This window comes from Cuculus canorus, chromosome 10 (assembly GCF_017976375.1).
Source record: "Cuculus canorus isolate bCucCan1 chromosome 10, bCucCan1.pri, whole genome shotgun sequence".
NCBI classification, from domain to species: Eukaryota; Metazoa; Chordata; class Aves; order Cuculiformes; family Cuculidae; genus Cuculus; species Cuculus canorus.
The window spans coordinates 18,547,341-18,565,358 of record NC_071410.1 but is presented as its reverse complement, the minus strand read 5'-3'; the positions used below and the strand labels follow the sequence as shown (position 1 = coordinate 18,565,358).

The window sequence follows — 18,018 nt, the reverse complement described above, 5'->3', positions numbered from 1 at the left end:
GGACTGAATCCAAGTTTTTTTTTCTCCTCAACAACTTTAGACATAGTTTTATTACACACATTTCTGTGCCAGTATCTTTTGTCATCTCTGGCAGACTGAGGGTGGATGGAAGCTGTTTTCCTCTGCACATGAGCAAAGATATCACTCCTTCCCTTGCGGTCCCATATAAAAACCTTTTAAATGACACCAGCATCGCATTCAAAGGGCAAGATGAGGAGGCTTTTGACAACCTCTCATGCTCATTCTGGCCCCTTTGCAATATGGATTCATCTCCTTAACACTTAAGCTCCATCAAGACACACATACTATAACACAGACAAAAAGGGATAATCACTGGTTCAGTTCCATGTGCCGTTGCAGGGACAAGAAAAAAGGAATTACTGTTTTCCTAGATGAAAGCTCTAATACACTATATCTTACCAGCCTCTGTTATTAGGCTTTATGCCTTTGCCCACATCTAGTCCAGGCTCTTCCTAGAGAACGGTGTATGCATGAGCTGTGTCATAACTTAACTGCTACTCAGTGACAACAGCCTTTTGACCAAAGGCCTGTAAGAGCCAAGAAGGTAAGAAGTTATCTCAGGCAGACAAGAAGAAGAGGTATGACTTGAAACAAGATTTGGAATACGACACTAACCATGACCAGATTCTTGAGGAGTCTCACACTGGGTGAAATCAGAGGAACATTCACACAGTCTGTGGGCTACTGCAGGTAGGGAGATGCGAGCAAGCACGCTGCACATGATGCCACTCGCAGCCTAAGACTAAGGACCCTGGAATTCCAGAATAAGCAAGACGTTTCCACATTACAAACAGGGAAACTATATGTATTTGATTATTGCACGTGATCAAAAGAAATAAGATATTTACTAGAGTCCACGTGTTGAGGTAGGCGCTTGTTCGGAATCCATTCAGCATAACTTGCTCCCTCTCAGAGCAGGAGGGACTCCCATTCACTCCAGCAGGCACCAAAAGGGAACCAGAAACTTAGTTTCATGTGACAATACAAATGACTAATGGAAAAAAAAAAAAACCCCACAATCCTTTCTTGGCCTGTCTCTGCTCCCGATATTCAGCCTAGTTTCCCGTGCTCATTTTCAGCCCATTTATTCCTAGATAAACCCTCTGGCGCTCTAGTGAATAATCTTCTCTCCTGGGATTGAGAATGAAAAGGGAACATGTCACTCTGTATGACAGAAAGAGCTGCCAAAATAAAGATGCTGGTGAGGACGGAATTTTTAGCATACGCCTCTTTCGGGGTGTGAATAGCACCAGGATTCAGTAATAGGGGCCACGTACGTCTAGGTCACCCGGTCAGACCTGACTGCATCTTTCAATACTTTTGACAGCCTGCCATCTGTGATACAAGTAGCAGGTGTTTGTGTGGCTCGTGGTCAGCACACATCTACCAGTAAGGCTCATGTTTCTACAAGATCAACATTTCCAGCAAGCAGCAGTGCAACTCTGGAGCCTGCTTCTGGACGTAGAGTCTCACTGCCTTAAGAGGACAATAGATTCACCACAGCTTTAGACAGTGTTTGCGGGACAACAAAATACCAATGAATACTCGACACCTGAGGCTAAACAAAGCAGAAGGAAATAATCCACCAAAGTTTGCAAGATCATAGTGTTGGCTGCCGTCTCCCCTTGCCCTGCACATGCCTTGGGCAGCTGACTGTAGACCCCACAGATCGCAGACTGCACTGATTGCAACCAGGTCAGTCTCAATGTTCACAGGAGAGCAGATATGGTCAAGACTTTATCTGCTGAGGTCAGACTGCTTCTGCTTTAGTTAATACAGGAATTAGGATTCACAGTGTTCCGGATTTCCCTTTTCACCCTGATTCTGTGGCCCACAGACCTAAATAAACAGAAATTAATAAGCATAAGGTTTCTGAATAGTATCTCAGAAAGTCTTCTGCATATTTTATCACAAGTACTTAGATACACATTCCTGGAAGCTTGGCTTATTCATTCTAGCGCATGATAAAATCCTTAAGGGATACCTGAGGACTAATTGGTTTTGTCTGTGTTAGCGTCTAGTCATCACATGAATCAGGCAATGCTGAATTTCCAGCCAAGACTACAAGCTCCCTAAAGACAGAAAACTAGGCTGTGTTGTCTGGCTGTGTAAGTGACTTGGGTTCAGAAGTTCTTCAGCCCATACATTATTACTACCCTTCCTTGCGTGACACGTGGTTGCTAGAGAGGAATAATCTCAGGCGAACACCCTAACTGCAGAAGCAATTGGAAGGAGCGAAGCTACTAGTTAATTACCACCCTAAGCAAAGTATCATAGGAGGCAGCTATGGACAAAGATCCTGCCTGTACAACTCCTCTGCTGGGGCTTGTGATCCAGACCTGTCCGCTGGTATCAAAATGAAAGATTTATGCAAGGTCTGCCAAATCTCAGCAGTTAACAAGCCGCACTGAGAAGAAAGGACAGAAAAAGATGCAAAGCAGATATCGTTTTATTGCTACAGCTTTATGCAGCAGGGAGGGAAGATGGGACTGGCCTTTTCCCTGTTAGAGCCTATCAGCTGCTGCAGAGCCTTTTGCAGGAGGCAGGATACAAAAACATGCTTGCACCCATCTCCTGCTCTTCCCTTCCATCTGCTTAGGTGTTAGATCCCAGCTTTACATGAATACACGAAACTGCTTTGCTGTGGAGTAACTTCAGTGCAGTTTTTCAGCACCCAAGAGGGTCAATCACAGAGTCTCAAGAAGGACAGGGAGTTTCTAACATGTCACCCCTCCACGTGTAACCGGGCAAACCAATGTGCTTGCTTTGTAACCTCAAACCTCATGCCTACAGGTGTAAGTTAAGTACCTCCAGGGCTCTAGAAGGAATAGTTTCCTTGTGATCTTTCAGCAATGGAGATCTTACTAGGTACATGGAGGAATCCACCTTCTTGAGCACCAAATACAGAGTACAGCCATTTGAAGAATTTGTATATTTTGGTATAGGCCTTGTTCTATGTCACGTTGGTACAATTTCTTTAATACAACCAACAGAGCTACACTACCCTGCCAGAGTTTGGCCCACTGCTAGCACTGACACTTGAGCAATGAAATTTTTACTAGTTTGTTTCCAAATAGCAGCTTAAAATCAGTGCAGCAGCTCCAAAGGTTGGTTGGTTTCTCCAATGCAACTTCTATGGATGCATCTAAGGCAGATTTTTACAAGTAGTGCAGTACTAGGAGCTGCCTTAACTACTTCGTTAGCTTTGATCTGAAGGAGAGCTTAGTCATCCTGCTTCTCCCCTGGCCACTGTTTGCCCTTCCTCAATGCAAGTCATCTAAAGTGAAGCAGCAACTTCTCTGGACAGGAGAGGTGGGCTGGCCCCAAGGCATTTACATCAGCTTTGCAAAAAGATGAACTTCACTCGTGACATGCCACATGAAATCCTTATCAAAGCAAAGACCGCTAGAGGGGACCACTTTATTAAGATGAGAAATTCTTTCGGGAGCACAGACACAAATGCCCTGACATATGAAAATGTATGTAATTTCATCTGATAAGACAAGCTAACACTCAGATGGAATAGAAGCACTTCATCAGGGCTAGGTAAAAGCCAATGAATAGCACATGTATTACTTCTCCCTGATTGAAGATTCTGAAATCCAGAAAAGATCTTATCACTGCTAAAAACATATTCAGTTCCCTGCTTGTTGACCAGAATATCTCTATCTATGTGGAACTGAAGCATACAAGCTCTCTCCCGTCTGAAAAGTACCTTATTCTGCTTATCTGGAGATGGGTTACAGGATGGGGTATTTAGTTAATTAAAACATGGTGACACATCACCTGGAGAAAAAGCAGAAAGAATCCCACACCACAGAAAACATCTTGATGCCAAAGTACAACTGCCTGATGAATTTCTGGTCACTCCAGAGCATCATCCAGTGAGCCAATCAAAAAAAGAAAGGGACATTTCATATACTTGCTGAACAACTCACAGACTTTGGAAGGCAAGACAGCGCCGGAAGAGAGGTTCAGCGTGTACAGAAGACATTAGCTTTTATAGGTCACTTCTTAGAAGCAGGAATGCATGCAGACAAACATCACTGCAAAACAAGGCGCAGAAAGCAGAAGATGGACATTGGGCTGTCAGGGATGGAACAGCCACCTCTTTCAGAAAACACCTAGATATTGTACACCATGGTGAGAAAGAAGCTCAAGCACAAACAAGACAGTAAATCCATCCAACATGGGCAAAGTCTAGTTCAGATTATTGCATTCAAAACACTTCAATGCAACTGCATCCACAGTCTCAAATTCCATTTTCTAATTCAATTTATTAATGACATGAAGCAGAAACCGTCATTGTGTGCTTATAAAATAGCCAGTGCTCCCAGGAATCCCCTTATTTGGGACACTGAATATAACTAAGAGTTTGAAAAAAGAGAAAGAATCTACTAAAACAACTCTCTTTCCCACGAGCCACAGTTCAGACCAAATTCAATCCTGCATATGTATATATTAATTATATATATTACACATCTCAGAGCAATGGCAGTTGTAGTCATGAAACCAAGTGCTGGATTTCATACCATCCACTGTAGTATTTGTTCAGTGTACGAAATTATTTGACCTATACCATCCATTTCTGATATGGCCATGAAAGTTCAGATGTTAAAACTCTAATGTGATTCTCTGTTAAGACTCATTTTTGGTCAACAATTTGAACCTCCTTTTGAGTTTTGGATTGTCCATCAAGAGGTGATGATATGCTCCAAGAAGGAAAGGAGACTGACAAAGCACAAGGCATTAAAAATCTGCAAGATCAAGTTAAATAGCCCACTTAAACACAAGATGCTAATTTAGCAGTTCCAAAAGGGCAGTATTTCTACAGACAATCCAAGACATAAAAAACCCCCAAGAATACTGAACCTCACTGTTATTTTGAGTGTTACATGTATTCATACACCCCATCCAGCTCTCAATTAACTGCTTTCTCACTCCAATTGCAGGTCTGCAGTGCATAGAAGTGCAATTATTTACACACCACTCTATCATTGCCACTGCTGTCTGTACTTCTGAAGCATCTTGATTACTCTACTGAAGAGCACCATGGAAATGCCTATAAATATAATAATCATCTCCCCTCATTAAGTTACAGCGCATGGACTGAGGAAGGATGATTTGCCTTTGTACATTCCTTTTGTAAATTTTATCATTTCACAACAGAGGGAGTAACGTGCCTCTGATGACACTCAAAGAGACAGACTGTCAGGATTCTTGTCAGTATTTCAGCTTTGAGCAGCTTGCGTTTTTGCATGAATATTTTCTCCTGAAAATAAAGCACTCTTTGTCAGAATTAGTCATTCGAGAATCTCCTTTTAATGTCAGAACCAGAAATGCAAAACCCTCTAATATGTCAGGAGGTCAGATTTTGTGGAGCAGTATGTCATGGAAAGCTTACCAGCAAACACTGCACCCACAGCAGAAGCTTCTACCTTCATACAGAGGGACACGATTTCAAATAAACTTACATTAAAAAAAAACCCAACATTTAATTAAATCTTCAAAGAAAATCAAAGCGTTGGTGAACCAGGTTTGCTCTTCAGGAAGCTTCAACAGTAACCGATGCCACTAAAAGTATCAAACATTCCATTACTGTTAAATCGCAAAAGCTCACTCTTTTCAGTAACTGTAATACCGCATGTACATTTGCACAAGATGAAACTCCCAGTGGTGTCTCTAACACACAATGAAATATCACATTTCATAAAATGATTAATTATAAAGCCAGCAAAGCAAGTTAAATGTGATATCTTTACTCAGACCTTAATGAAATCACATTCCTGCAACAGAAACTGACGGTGAAGTCGCCAGTTTGCCCCAGTGCCGAATTAAGGTACCAGTCACTGTACAGCTATCATAGAATCATAGAATCACCAGGTTGGAAAGGACCCATTGGATCATCGAGTCCAACCATTCCTAACACTCCCTTAAACCATGTCCCTCAGCACTTCATCCACCCGTTCCTTTAACACCTCCAGGGAAGGTGACTCGACCCCCTCCCTGGGCAGCCTGTTCCAGTGCCTGATGACTCTTTCCATGAAGAATTTTTTTCTGATATCCAGACTGAACCTCCCCCGGCGGAGCTTGAGGCCATTCCCCCTTGTCCTGTCCCCTGTCACTTGGGAGAAGAGCCCAGCTCCCTCCTCTCCACAACCTCCTTTCAGGTAGTTTTAGAGAGTAATAAGGTCTCCCCTCAGCCTTCTCTTCTCCAGGCTAAACAACCCCAGCTCATCAGAGTCTGATATAAGGAAAACAAGGTTGCCTTTATTTTTTGATTCACAAAGAGGGCCTGCTAAGGACAACAGTTTGCAGTAGGAGTTGCTAAATTACATGGATCTTTGTGCCCCTCACTCAGCTATAGCCCCACGCGCAGCAGCCACTCCAACCACCCGTCACAGTCTACCCCACAGCAGCATCGCTCTGGGCAATCTAAAACTTGAGAGTAAGCAGCATTTCCCAAATCCCCACTTAGGAATTAACTTAATTCCATGGGCTGGTCCAGTCACCAGGCCACAAGCTGAGTTTGGTTTGTGAGCTGATTCTGTCTTCCTTTCCAGTCAGAAGTGGAGAAAGAAACACCGCTTCTTCCTGTAACCAGCTTAAAGGTGGAAAACAAAACACTTTGATGGCAGCTCATGGTCTATCCCATTTTCTGCTCACCATCCAAAGCAACAACTCACCACCAAAATACTTGGTGTTCTCAAAGAACCGAGGGATTTTACAGGTTCAGATTAAGATCCTTATTCACAACTATGACAGCAACAAGACCCTGTGTGTCAGCATGAGTAGGCAGCTGCTTTCAGGCCAGATCCAGCTCGATTAAACTCTTTGTCAAGCCACTATGATTCAAAACGCACAGTTCTGCGCCCATACATCGTTTCTTCAGTGAGGACACATAATTTGATTCTCTCCTTCCTCTTCCCCCAGCCACTTCTAAGGCTTCCAGTACATCATTCCCTATATCACTGCTTCTTTATAGCATGCTACTATATTCATGAACAGTCTAGCTGGGAAGTCACCCACTCGCGTATAAACTATACATTTTATGATGAAAAAGTGCTGGCTTGAGACAAGTGGAAAGAAAAAGCTTTGACAGGCAGGTGAGATTTCTGTATACCTGAAGCTAGAAGCAGCCACTAACTAATGCGCAGGATACAGAGGTTGGGACAAAGCAGGGATATGAGGCAGGTTAGAGTGACATGCTACTCTCAGCTCCCAGACACTGCACCTGGACTGTGAAAGACACTTTATGATGCTGTATTTGGGGTTGAGAGGATGAACATTTTTGTCTGTAAAGTCTGTGTGTTAGAGGGACGTATTGCCTAGGGTTGGCATGGTATTTCAAGAGGCAGCATTTGTATAATTTTCTCCAGAGAGCATTAATTTAAAGCAATAGCATCAATCCCTAGAATAGCCAGCATCTAACCCCCACTTAAGAGCTGTGCTGCGCCTCACTTCAGAATCTGGAGCAAGAAAATAGTGACAAAAATAAGATCGTCCCTCAGTTACTGAAGACACAGAACTGTTTAATCCAGTTCTTCCCACTCCCAAAGTTATCCTCCACATTCCTTTAAGGGTTTTTCATAGACACAGCTATATGAAGTGGCTCATTGCTGTGTAGCTGCTAAAGAGAGACAGATGTTTCCTTCAGTTCCAGGAGAATGTAGACATGAACACCATTGCGATGACCCACTAAGTATTTTTGACTGCAGACCCTTTCTGCACATTATCTCTTCACGCATTCACAAAAATGCAATACAGTTCCATGCTTTTCTGGGTAATTACTGAGCTGGACAGAAGAGCGTGTTTGGATCAATTACTTTACCTTAACAAGCAATGAAAGTCAAGTTACATATTTTCACTTAGTGAATCCAAAGCTCAAGAGTTCTTGTAATTGCTTCACAGCCAAATCAGCTGGTGGCTGTGAGCCGAAATCCCCGTGTTATTTATTTAGCTAGTCCGGAAGACACGCACCGCACACTGGCGTGCAGGACGGAGCATCTGTTTCACTCAGATGGTTGGCTACATTCTTTACTTGATATTAATATCAGTGAAAATTTAGTAACTTAACCACTGGCATGAGAAGTCTGACTTCTAAAAGAACAGATGGTAGTGATCATCTCAGATTAATTTTAGGCTTCAAAAATTGCTCTGAGTCAGGAAAGCCTCAAGATAAGAGAAAGAAAAAGACAACATCTGTAAAATCTCCTACCTGTTTCCCATCCAAGGTATACAGCTTTTTGACCACTCCCGTCTCCAGTTTTATAGCTTCAGTGATGTCAGTGAGAACTTGTTCAAACGAATGGGCAGTCTTCTTGTTCAAGAGCACACGGACTGCCTTCCGGGGCTTCACCCCACTGCGGATGATGGTTACCAGCTTGGGACGCACAAAATCTTTGTTCTCCTTTGCCTGGGCGCTGTTGCTGCTGGCCAGAGACTGAGGTGCTTTCTGGTTGGCAGATGTCTTCACATTGACAGACCAGTTGGGATTGACGTTCTTGGTGTACTCCACTTTCTTGAAGAAATTGTCAGATGAGCAGACATAACTCTCCCCTTTTGAAAGAAATGAACACCAGTCTAATGTACAGTTATTGCTGTAAGACTGCTGAAAAACAGACACTACACTTTTCTCCCTATTCATCATTTAAGTCATTAATCATTGTTTTCGTTAGTACTTCCATGACAGCTTGCCATTAAAACATTTTGTCTTATTTTAGCTTTATATTTATGCTTATTAAAAATATGACTAGTATGTCCCCAAAGTAAGCAAGTCAACCACAGCTCGCATCAGCAAATACATATTACCACTCAGTCACATGAGCCAGGGGTTAAAAAAGGTTGAGAGTTATAATGGTATTTAAGTACCTGAAGATGCAACTAAGCTGTCTAAAACCTCCTAAACACCAAATTCATTCAATTGCCTAAATTATTTTGTAAATTTTCCAGCTTCCTCTCCATCTTTCCAGACCTAACCACTGCTTCAGTCTGTCATCCGCTCACCACAAGAGGATATTAATATTTACACATAAAGTACCTTTTCTGTCATCTCTAAAAAACAATGAAAATCTGTTACTGAACAGTTGCTACCAAAAGTGGCTTTGATAAATCTAGCAGGCATAACAAATATGCTCAAATATAGTGTCAGTGTTTTATTAGAGGACAGACCTAGTGGCGGCTGAAATAAATCACTACACCAAATACCAATGCTTGCTTTTATACGGCTGGTACCAACCAAAAATACATTAAATCCAAATTTAGGTAAGGCAGAGAAGGGTTACACTGTCTTGTTAGTAATGCACAATTAAAGCCCTTCCTTGTCCTATCCAAAATCATAGAATGGTTTGGGTTGAAAGGGACCTTAAAGCCCTTCCAGTTCCACTCTGTCTGCTGTGGGCAGGGACGCCTCCCGCTGGATCAGGTTGCTCAGAGCTCCATCCAACCTGGCCCTGAACACCTCCAGGGATGGGGCAGCCACCACTGCTCTGGGCAGCCTGGGCCAGGGCCTCCCCACCATCACAGGAAAACATTTCTTCCTAAGATCTCATCTCAGTCTTCTCCCTTTCAGCTTATAACCATTACCCACTTACCCTGTCCTTTCACCCCCGATCAAGAGCCCCTCCCCAGCTTTTCTGGAGCCCCTTTCAGCCCTGGAAGCTGCTCTAAGATCTCCCTGGAGCCTTCTCTTCTCCAGGCTCAACAACCCCACTCTCTCAGCCTGTCCTCTTACAGCAGGTGCTCCAGCCCTCGGATCATCTCCATGGCCTCCTCTGGACCCACTGTAACAGATCCATGTCCTTCCTGTGCTGAGGACTCTAGAATTGAATACAGGGCTCCAGGTGAGTCTCACCAGAGTGGAGCAGAGGGGCAGAATCCCCTCCCTCACCTGCTGGTCCCACAGCTTTGGATTCAGCCCATGGCACGGTTGGCTTTCTGGGCTGCAAAGGCATGTTTCTGGCTCGTGTTGGCTTCTCATTCACCAGCACCTCCAAGTCCTTCTCTTCGGGGCTACTCTCAATGCAAATTAGTTTCGAGTTTGGTCTGTAATTTACAGGACCCCATCTAAGTTTTTAAGACCACCTTAAAGGATTTGTGGGACCTTCTTTTGGGCCTGCAAATCTGATGGATGCTAGAAGAGTTATTACTAGAATGAGACTGTAAAACAGTATCCCCAGGGGGATGCAGTTGTCTAGTCTAAAATGACTCAGGCTGCTGAGCACTTGGAAATGCACTGGGGAAAAAAAAAAAAAAAGCCAGTCATTGCTAGAGGAAAAAGCTTTTGTCTCACTATTAAATAAAATTTTAACAGGAACTGAAGGCAAAACACGGGCACTTGTAGGGTGTCATGGAGTTTCTATTGGTATTTTATTGGGCTGATCTTACTGAAACAAGCTCTTCAAATGTCATGATAAGTTTGAAATTAAAATATGGTTTTAACTATTTTGAATAAGGAAAAAATATCCTTCTTCGTATAAACAGATTGGTGGCATTTCCTCATCTGTTCCCTGCTGCAAACTGCAGGGCCTGGATATCTTTGAAAAGCCCCAACGCCCAAGTCTGGCTTTCCATTACAGGGTCTCTAGGAGAGGATTCGACATCCAATTGACAAAGGTGGAAATATGTATTTCCAAACAGTCCACTGGCTTCCACAGGATGTTATGGTCCAGGCACGTAGTCTATCCAGTATAGAGTTATCCTATTCTATGGTCATCCTTTTACTGACTAAATTGCATTTTAAATTGCATTTTTGATAGAGGCACTGAGATAATCCCTTCATAAACATATGGTGAGACCACTAACAACTACGCAATAAACAGAAAGCTTTAATAGACTTAAAACAATGGTTTATGTAGCATTTATGTCCCTATTGCTGCTAAATGTTTGATGTCAGAAGCAGTCATAGAAACAATGCAGGATGCTAACTTTTTTTTAACTGTGACTTTGTACCCATCTTGCCAAAAAGTGGTGTGTACTTGTGGTGTTTACATCACCAACTGCAGTTTTTCTTCATCTCCCCAGCTGCAGAAAATGACCAAAAGCATTTATCAACAGGAAGCAGATAATCTGTTTTCCCTTCTGAAGATAGAACAGAAAATACAGAAGGCAGAAGAGGTTCATGATGAATACAGTCACCAGGGCATTTTATCAACCAGCGTACCTCAAACTAATGCAATAATCACACCGGGAGGTTTTCTTGGCTTGAACAAACAATATAAATCTATTTTTGAGGCAAGTATGCTGTTAGCAAAACCCCTCAATAAACTGACTACGTAGTACCCATAGCTGAAGCTCCTTAATTCCTTACATTTCTTGACTCTCTCTCAACAGAAGCATAGAGATATCCCACAGAGAACCATACATTATCAAGTATTCCCACTGCACATATTAATTGTTTTCCAGAAGCACTGAATGCTTTCAATCTTTCTGATTAATAAGCGATAAGTTGTGCTTTATTCATCTGCTTCAGCCAAGCAACACCTGGTGCAGAGGGGGCTCACGCTTCTCTTTGGTTTGACAACTGAGTGGGAAGTACAGCAAGGGGAGTTTGAAATGCTCACAGGGAATTAGCCCTCCTCAGAACCTGAGCCCTTCCAAGCCCATAATCCCTGGGCGGTACAGCCTTTATAAGCGTGCTCAACTGAATTGTAGCATTATCCTTTGAGAAAAGGGATTTCTATGTTTAAATGCAATCCCAGGAATAAGTGATTTGAATACTATTGTCACCCCTGCCCCAGGCCTCCCCGTGGAAGCTCCTGACCTCACCTGCACCTCTGCTTCCCCACCTGAAAAACAGAATTAGCAGTATCTGCCACTGAAGCGTTGCAAGGCTTGACTTTCGTCTGTGTTTATGGAATGTTTTGGGATAAAAGATGCCACCATGAAAGAAAGTATATATTTCTGCTATGTTCTATAAACACATGAGGTCTTGAAGCATATTTTCCATTAATAAGCTCCATGTTTTAAAGTAAGAGGAAAAGATTATTGGTCTGTTTGGTAGAGTGCTCTTAGTTCCAGCTGAATCGTTTTAAATTCTTCACTGCACACCATGGCTGTCAAGTATATTTACAACAGCATGCACTGAAGTCAATAGTGGCATGAAAGCAATACTCCTCTCCTAGACTTTGCTCCCACAAAATATAGACACACACACATATATATACACATACTGGCCTTTCAAATTAATGCTCAAAGTCACAAGTGGAAAATGCAATCTGCCTTTTCTCACTTTGTTTCATTTAACCCAAACCCTAGCAAATGCAGTATTGAATTCTAAAACTGGACAGAAATGTGCTTGGAGTGACACTTCAGAAACAGTTCAGAATAGGAGTTCTCCTCAGCATCCTTTCTGCAGCTGTAGCAGTATAGCTGCAGGTGAGAGGACCTCTTCTTTCCTTGTTCCTTGACCTAAAGGCGTAACCTTAAGCTTTAACTTAATTTAAGATAGTTCAGCTGTTCTCTTCCCAAATTCAGTTTATGGCCCTCAAATAATAGTAAAATTGTCATTCGTGTTCCTCAGTGAGAAACATCCCTTTTACCATCGGTTGGCCAGGAACACGTGCTATTTCACTTCCCACAGCTGAGTTTTACCCAATCCTAACCATGAGGTGGTAACAGGGTTGGGCAAGCATGGGCTGAAGACCTGTGAACTTTCCAGCTTTGAACACACATGCTGTGGCCAGAAGACCACAAAAGAGAGAAATCATAGGGGAATAGCACTGCCATAGAAAGGGGAGTGGTTTCTCGGTTTCTTCTCTGCTACCTCTGTCTATGCTAAGCCTATAATGAGAAGTCAAGGCATACAACTGTGCCAGTCAAGAAATATAACTGACAGCCACAGCATGGTTGCAGAAGACATGCACAGCATAAGAGAAGGAAAGAGGAGGAACTGGACATGAGCTTTTGTCAAAAGCAAAAGAAACGACTCCAAGAAGTTTATTGCTCCTCAGCCTTAAATATAAAAATCTGTGCAAAAATATTTTCTAGAATGCATCTTTAGACAGCAAGCAGCTGTGAACACGTGCAGAAATCAAGCTATAAGCCATGAGATGATATGGTGAACAGCCACGTCATTGCTTCCCAACAAAGCCCCAAATGGGGGTCTCAAAGAGACACACCCAAACACTGGCTGTGGGAAGCTTTCATAAGAATAAGAAGCATCATCCTGACAAGATCCACTCTGCTGCTGCACACCACACTACAGACATGACACCCAAGGGCTAAGGACAGCATTCAGTGCAGTGCCAGGTCAGCACAAGATACCCTTTCTGCAATGCGAAGCCCAAGCCCTCCAGATTAATGCGTACTTGTCACCATGCCAGGGTGCTCCAGAGGTGTTACAATTTCTATTGTGCCACCAAAACCGCCAAGGCATTCATTTATTCCTCTGTCCTGCCCCTAGCAACAGACGACTGACTGTGGAACTTTGACCTTAAGTCACGATCAGCATATTTGCCATTTGAAGCCACAGCTTGTTTCACACTGAATTACTCAGGCTACAGATGCATTACACATTACGGTGCTACCAATCTGATAGCAGCAGAAGGAGATTATTCGGAGCCTAAAGAAGGGATGATCTCAGCAAAGATAAGGTTTGCCTTAGAGAAGGTTTCTTAGAGAAACTCTAAGCTCACAATGAGCACTAATCCTTCAACCCTCTTACAGCAGCTCCTTGTGACAATACTAAAAATGACAGGCTATGCTTTCAGAAAAAGTTATCCTTTCTCAGCATACACCAGCAACTTCTCAAGTATAATGAACTGTGGGATGAAGTCTTGTGAGAAAAATCAGGAAAGCTGGATTTAGGCCATTTTGGAAAGTATGAATGCTAACAGTTATTCCAAAAATAGTCTCTGTGGGCTGCAGTCAATTATTTTGGTTGTTAGCTTTGCTGTCGCAAAGTTTAGATTGTGCTACTGTGCCCAGTTTTCATGTTTCATGGGATTTACTATATCTTCAATAGGAATTAAGTAGACTTAACACCTTGCAGAGTTCATTACACATGGTATCAAAGGAGGCCTTTAGTTTCAAATGCGTGACCTTCCTCCTACTGTATGCATTAAAAAGGATCTTCCTCTGCCTCAAGTCCTACTCCACCATGACAAAATGAACTCTAGAAGAGAATCCTTCCTTCAGGTCTTCCACAGGGAGCTCTCCCGTGAAAGAGAAGTACCTCTTGTCATGTTGAAAAAGTGAAATAAATGCAGGATAATCAAATCACCTCCAAAACCACACAAAGCCCATAATTTATGGGATCACATCAGCAGGTCGAAAAAAGGGTATTCTGCCCCTCTACTCCGCTCTTTTGAGACCTCACCTGGAATACCGCATCCAGCTCTTGAGCCCTCAGCACAGAAAAGACATGGATCTGTTAGAGCAGGTCCAGAGGAGGTCACTAAAATGATCAAAGGCCTGGAACACCATCCCTTTGAAGAGAAGCTGAGAGAGTTGCGGCTGTTCAGCCTGGAGAAGACTCAAAGGACACCTTATTGCAGTCTTTCAGTACTTAAAAGGGGGCTTATAAGAAAAATGGGGAAAAGCTTTTTAGCAGGGTCTATGGCAAGAGGACAAGGGGTAATGGTTTAAAACTAAAAGAGGAGAGGTTTAGACCAGATCTTAGGAAGAAATTTTTTTATGCTGAGGGTGGTGAAATACTGGAACAGGTTGCCCAGAGAGGTGGTGGATGCCTCATCCCTGGAAACATTCAAGGTCAGGTTGGATAAGGCTCTGAGCAACCTGGTCGAGTTGAAGATGTCCCTGCTCACTGCAGGGCGGGGGGTGGACTAGATGACCTTCATGGTCCTTTCCAACCCAAACCATTCTATGATTCTAGTGTGACAGCCAGGATGAGCAAGCAAATAAAACAGAATGACACGGATAAGTTGTGTTATGTAGGATGTAATCAGCCAGGCTATCAGAATGACAACCGTAGAAAACAATGCCACAAGTTCCTGAGACTTCAGTATTGGGCTACACGAATTTCAGTTTTCCAGACAAACTGGAACATGCACACATTCAGCAGAGATTTCAATCTACTCCTTATACAGCCCTCAGTCCCAGCACACATCAGGCTCTGTACAGCTCCAGGGTGGAGCCCCTCCTATTATTACATTACTAGACAAGATTTTGGATGAGATTCCCCGGGGCAGGACAGGATAGGATACAAAAGGCTTGGAAACACTTTCTGGAATATCTCACACAGCCCAAGAATGTTTGCAAGGAAACCCCACCGAGCAAAACAAAATCCTATTCAGCTTTTTTTCTAGAGTTTAATCCGAGGCAAGAACACATTTCAGACAAGTAGCCCAGCACAGGACAAGGTCATAAATTCACCCTTGGATGGGCCCTCTCACCACCACACAAGGGGGGTTGCACCCTGCCTAACAGTCTGAGCATACCAGGAGCTCGGAAGGGAGGAACTCTACAGCTTCAACTAAATGTTGAGTCTCTCAAGGTCCAGCATTCATCTACGTCTGCATTTTTCACTGACCATGTCTAATCTATGCTATATTTGTATTGGATGGGTTTATTTCCATATGTACTTCAGATCCCGACCATACACAGCAGAGGACACTTAATTCACATGAAATCAGCCACTAGCCAGAAGCAGGTCGAAAGTCCACTGATAATAAACCTGCAAGATTGCAAGATGCAAGTACCTCCAAGCCACTGACTGGACCCTGAAAAAGGCCCAGGAAGGGATGAAAGCACCTGAACAAGAAAGCTCAGAGCCCTGACTTCCATCTTTGTCTATAGTCTACAGACTTTGGACAAAAGCCAGAACGCTCTTTTGCATCTCGGTTCCTCATCAGTAATAACACCTTCTTCCACTTTGACATGTTCACACCACAATCTTCCTGGGCACGAGCTCTCTCTTCTTACGCATTTAAACAGCGCTTTGCCAGTAGCATGTCCCATTCCATCCTTGCCTCTAAACAGATTGTGATGAGCCTGTGACAAGTGGGAAATTCGGTTTCCAGGGAAGTATCAGTCCTTCCCCTCCAGAGGAAACAAACCACACTCTTGCACTAGCATTGAGATTAACTCAGAGCTGCAATGGCTTCAGCAGCCAGGAATCTGCCTTGTGGCTTTCCCTCACTCTCAAGTTACACCTCACTGCCCCTTTCTTTATGTCAAGAAGCTGCTAGTGCGCCCACATCGGAAAGCAGCAAAATTGTGGAGTGGACTAAAAGAACCTTTTGTCCCACAAAGAGCTCATTTGTGGGACAATGGGAACAGCAAGTAGCAAGCCGAGTTTGGAACACATGACCAAGAGCTGCATTTCTTAAGTCATCTTTGCTGCTGAAGTCAACACATAACACCAGCTTCCACCTTTATCCAGCCCTCCATCCCAAGAAAAACAGCAATCAGAGCTGAGGCAGGGAGAACTTGCCATCCCATTGCAATGGGTCTAACAAGAGAAGAGAGGCTCAAAACGAACCACAGAACAAGCCATCCTGCCCAGATGTCAAAGGTAACTAGATTTCAGTAGAAGCTTGGATGACAATGTGAGTTCTTCTACTGTCGGCTTGAGCAAGGCTGGAAAAGGTGGCACATGACTTTAATATCTTTCATATTCAAGTTCTCACAGCACAAGGCACAGAATTAACTGTTGCAACAGTGGATTGCTAATAATCTATAAAGGTAGCTTTGTATATTGACTTCCTAAAGCCTTGGTCACTAGAACAAATTATAATATGAAAGGGAATAAAGATCACCTAGTGGTCTTTTGGAAAGAGTCACTTATCGGCTAAAACAACCGTGACAGTAGCACTTGGGCTCAATATCCATTCCTGACTCAGCCAAGAGTATACCCAAGTGAGAGATGCTGTCAGCAATTCACCTGCAGTCAGGGTCAGCTGTAACAGAAAAGTAATAGTATGCTGTACTGCGTTAAACCAACATATATATTACAGAGGAATACAGTCCTTATCAATGGCAGCATGTGCATTATTTGCAAACGCATTAAAACTGAATGCTGAAAATGGGAAGATTAAGGTAATGATTACAGTGATGGAAAATCGCTATTCTGACTGAAAGGAGGAAATAAAAAAAACCATCAGACAGGTGGATTTTGAGAGAAGGTCATTGGAAGACAGACAGTTTTTCTGGTATGGAAAAAGTAGCCAGTGACAGGTGAGGAAGAACTCAGCAGAGAGCAAAATACACTGATGTGACAGAGTCCTGATGGGCTTCCAAAACGTGAAGCATTGGGGTTCAGTACAGGAAAGGACCAAGGGGCACATCCCAACTGGCAGCTAGGAAGGATGTGATCAAAGTGTAAGGGAGACTTCCCTTCACAGAATCACAAGGTTGGAAAGGACCCATTGGATCATTGAGTCCAACCATTCCTAACACTCCCATCTTGCACAGAATAGGAAGAAAAGACTACCAAGTCCGAGTCTGGAGACCAAAAGGGATATTGCCAATTCCATTGAGGTAGTAGCACATCAAGCGGGTTTTGTTTACCTGAAATGTCTGTCTCGAGGATGTTGGTATTGTGCAATATCATCCACTACCCTCAAGAAGTACATTCACACTACACCACATAAGTGCATTTTTAAATCATGCAGAAGTAATCAAGTACTTGGGATGTGTTGTGAAATATTATCAGTAATTCACCGGGTTTTGTAATCAAACTGAGAGGAGCTTCCCTGACAGCTTCTTTTCCTAGGTTCTACTTGTTTATTGGAAATTACAGTAATAAATTAGTCACATTGTAGCAACTAGAACTGGTTTAGTTACCCTGAGTCTCCAACCAGAAAGTCAACATTTATGACAAACACATACATTTGTGTCTGTATTGTTCTTGTCGGCACAATTACTCTGAAGTTCAGGCTTTCCATGCATGTACCCAGCACACAGTTATACAAACACCCAAGCTAACAGCACGGTTTGCCACAAGGTTGGTTATAAGCCAAAAGTAACATGTTTCCCAGATTGCTTTCTGTGACATGCGTAGGTCATCCCTTGAAATATGGGAATACCATTATCATT

General features: G+C 43.0%; 1 protein-coding gene across 7 annotated transcripts in view; it reads right to left on the bottom strand.

Moving 5' to 3' along the window:
• DCX (doublecortin) overlaps nucleotides 1–18,018 on the bottom strand; it is an 88,492-nt gene that overhangs the window by 66,097 nt on the left and 4,377 nt on the right. For all 7 annotated transcript variants that reach the window (XM_054075831.1, XM_054075829.1, XM_054075832.1 and 4 more), the window contains one exon: nucleotides 8,240–8,580. In XM_054075831.1, coding sequence (XP_053931806.1) covers nucleotides 8,240–8,580 — 341 coding nt within the window. The remainder of the gene's footprint in view (nucleotides 1–8,239; nucleotides 8,581–18,018) is intronic.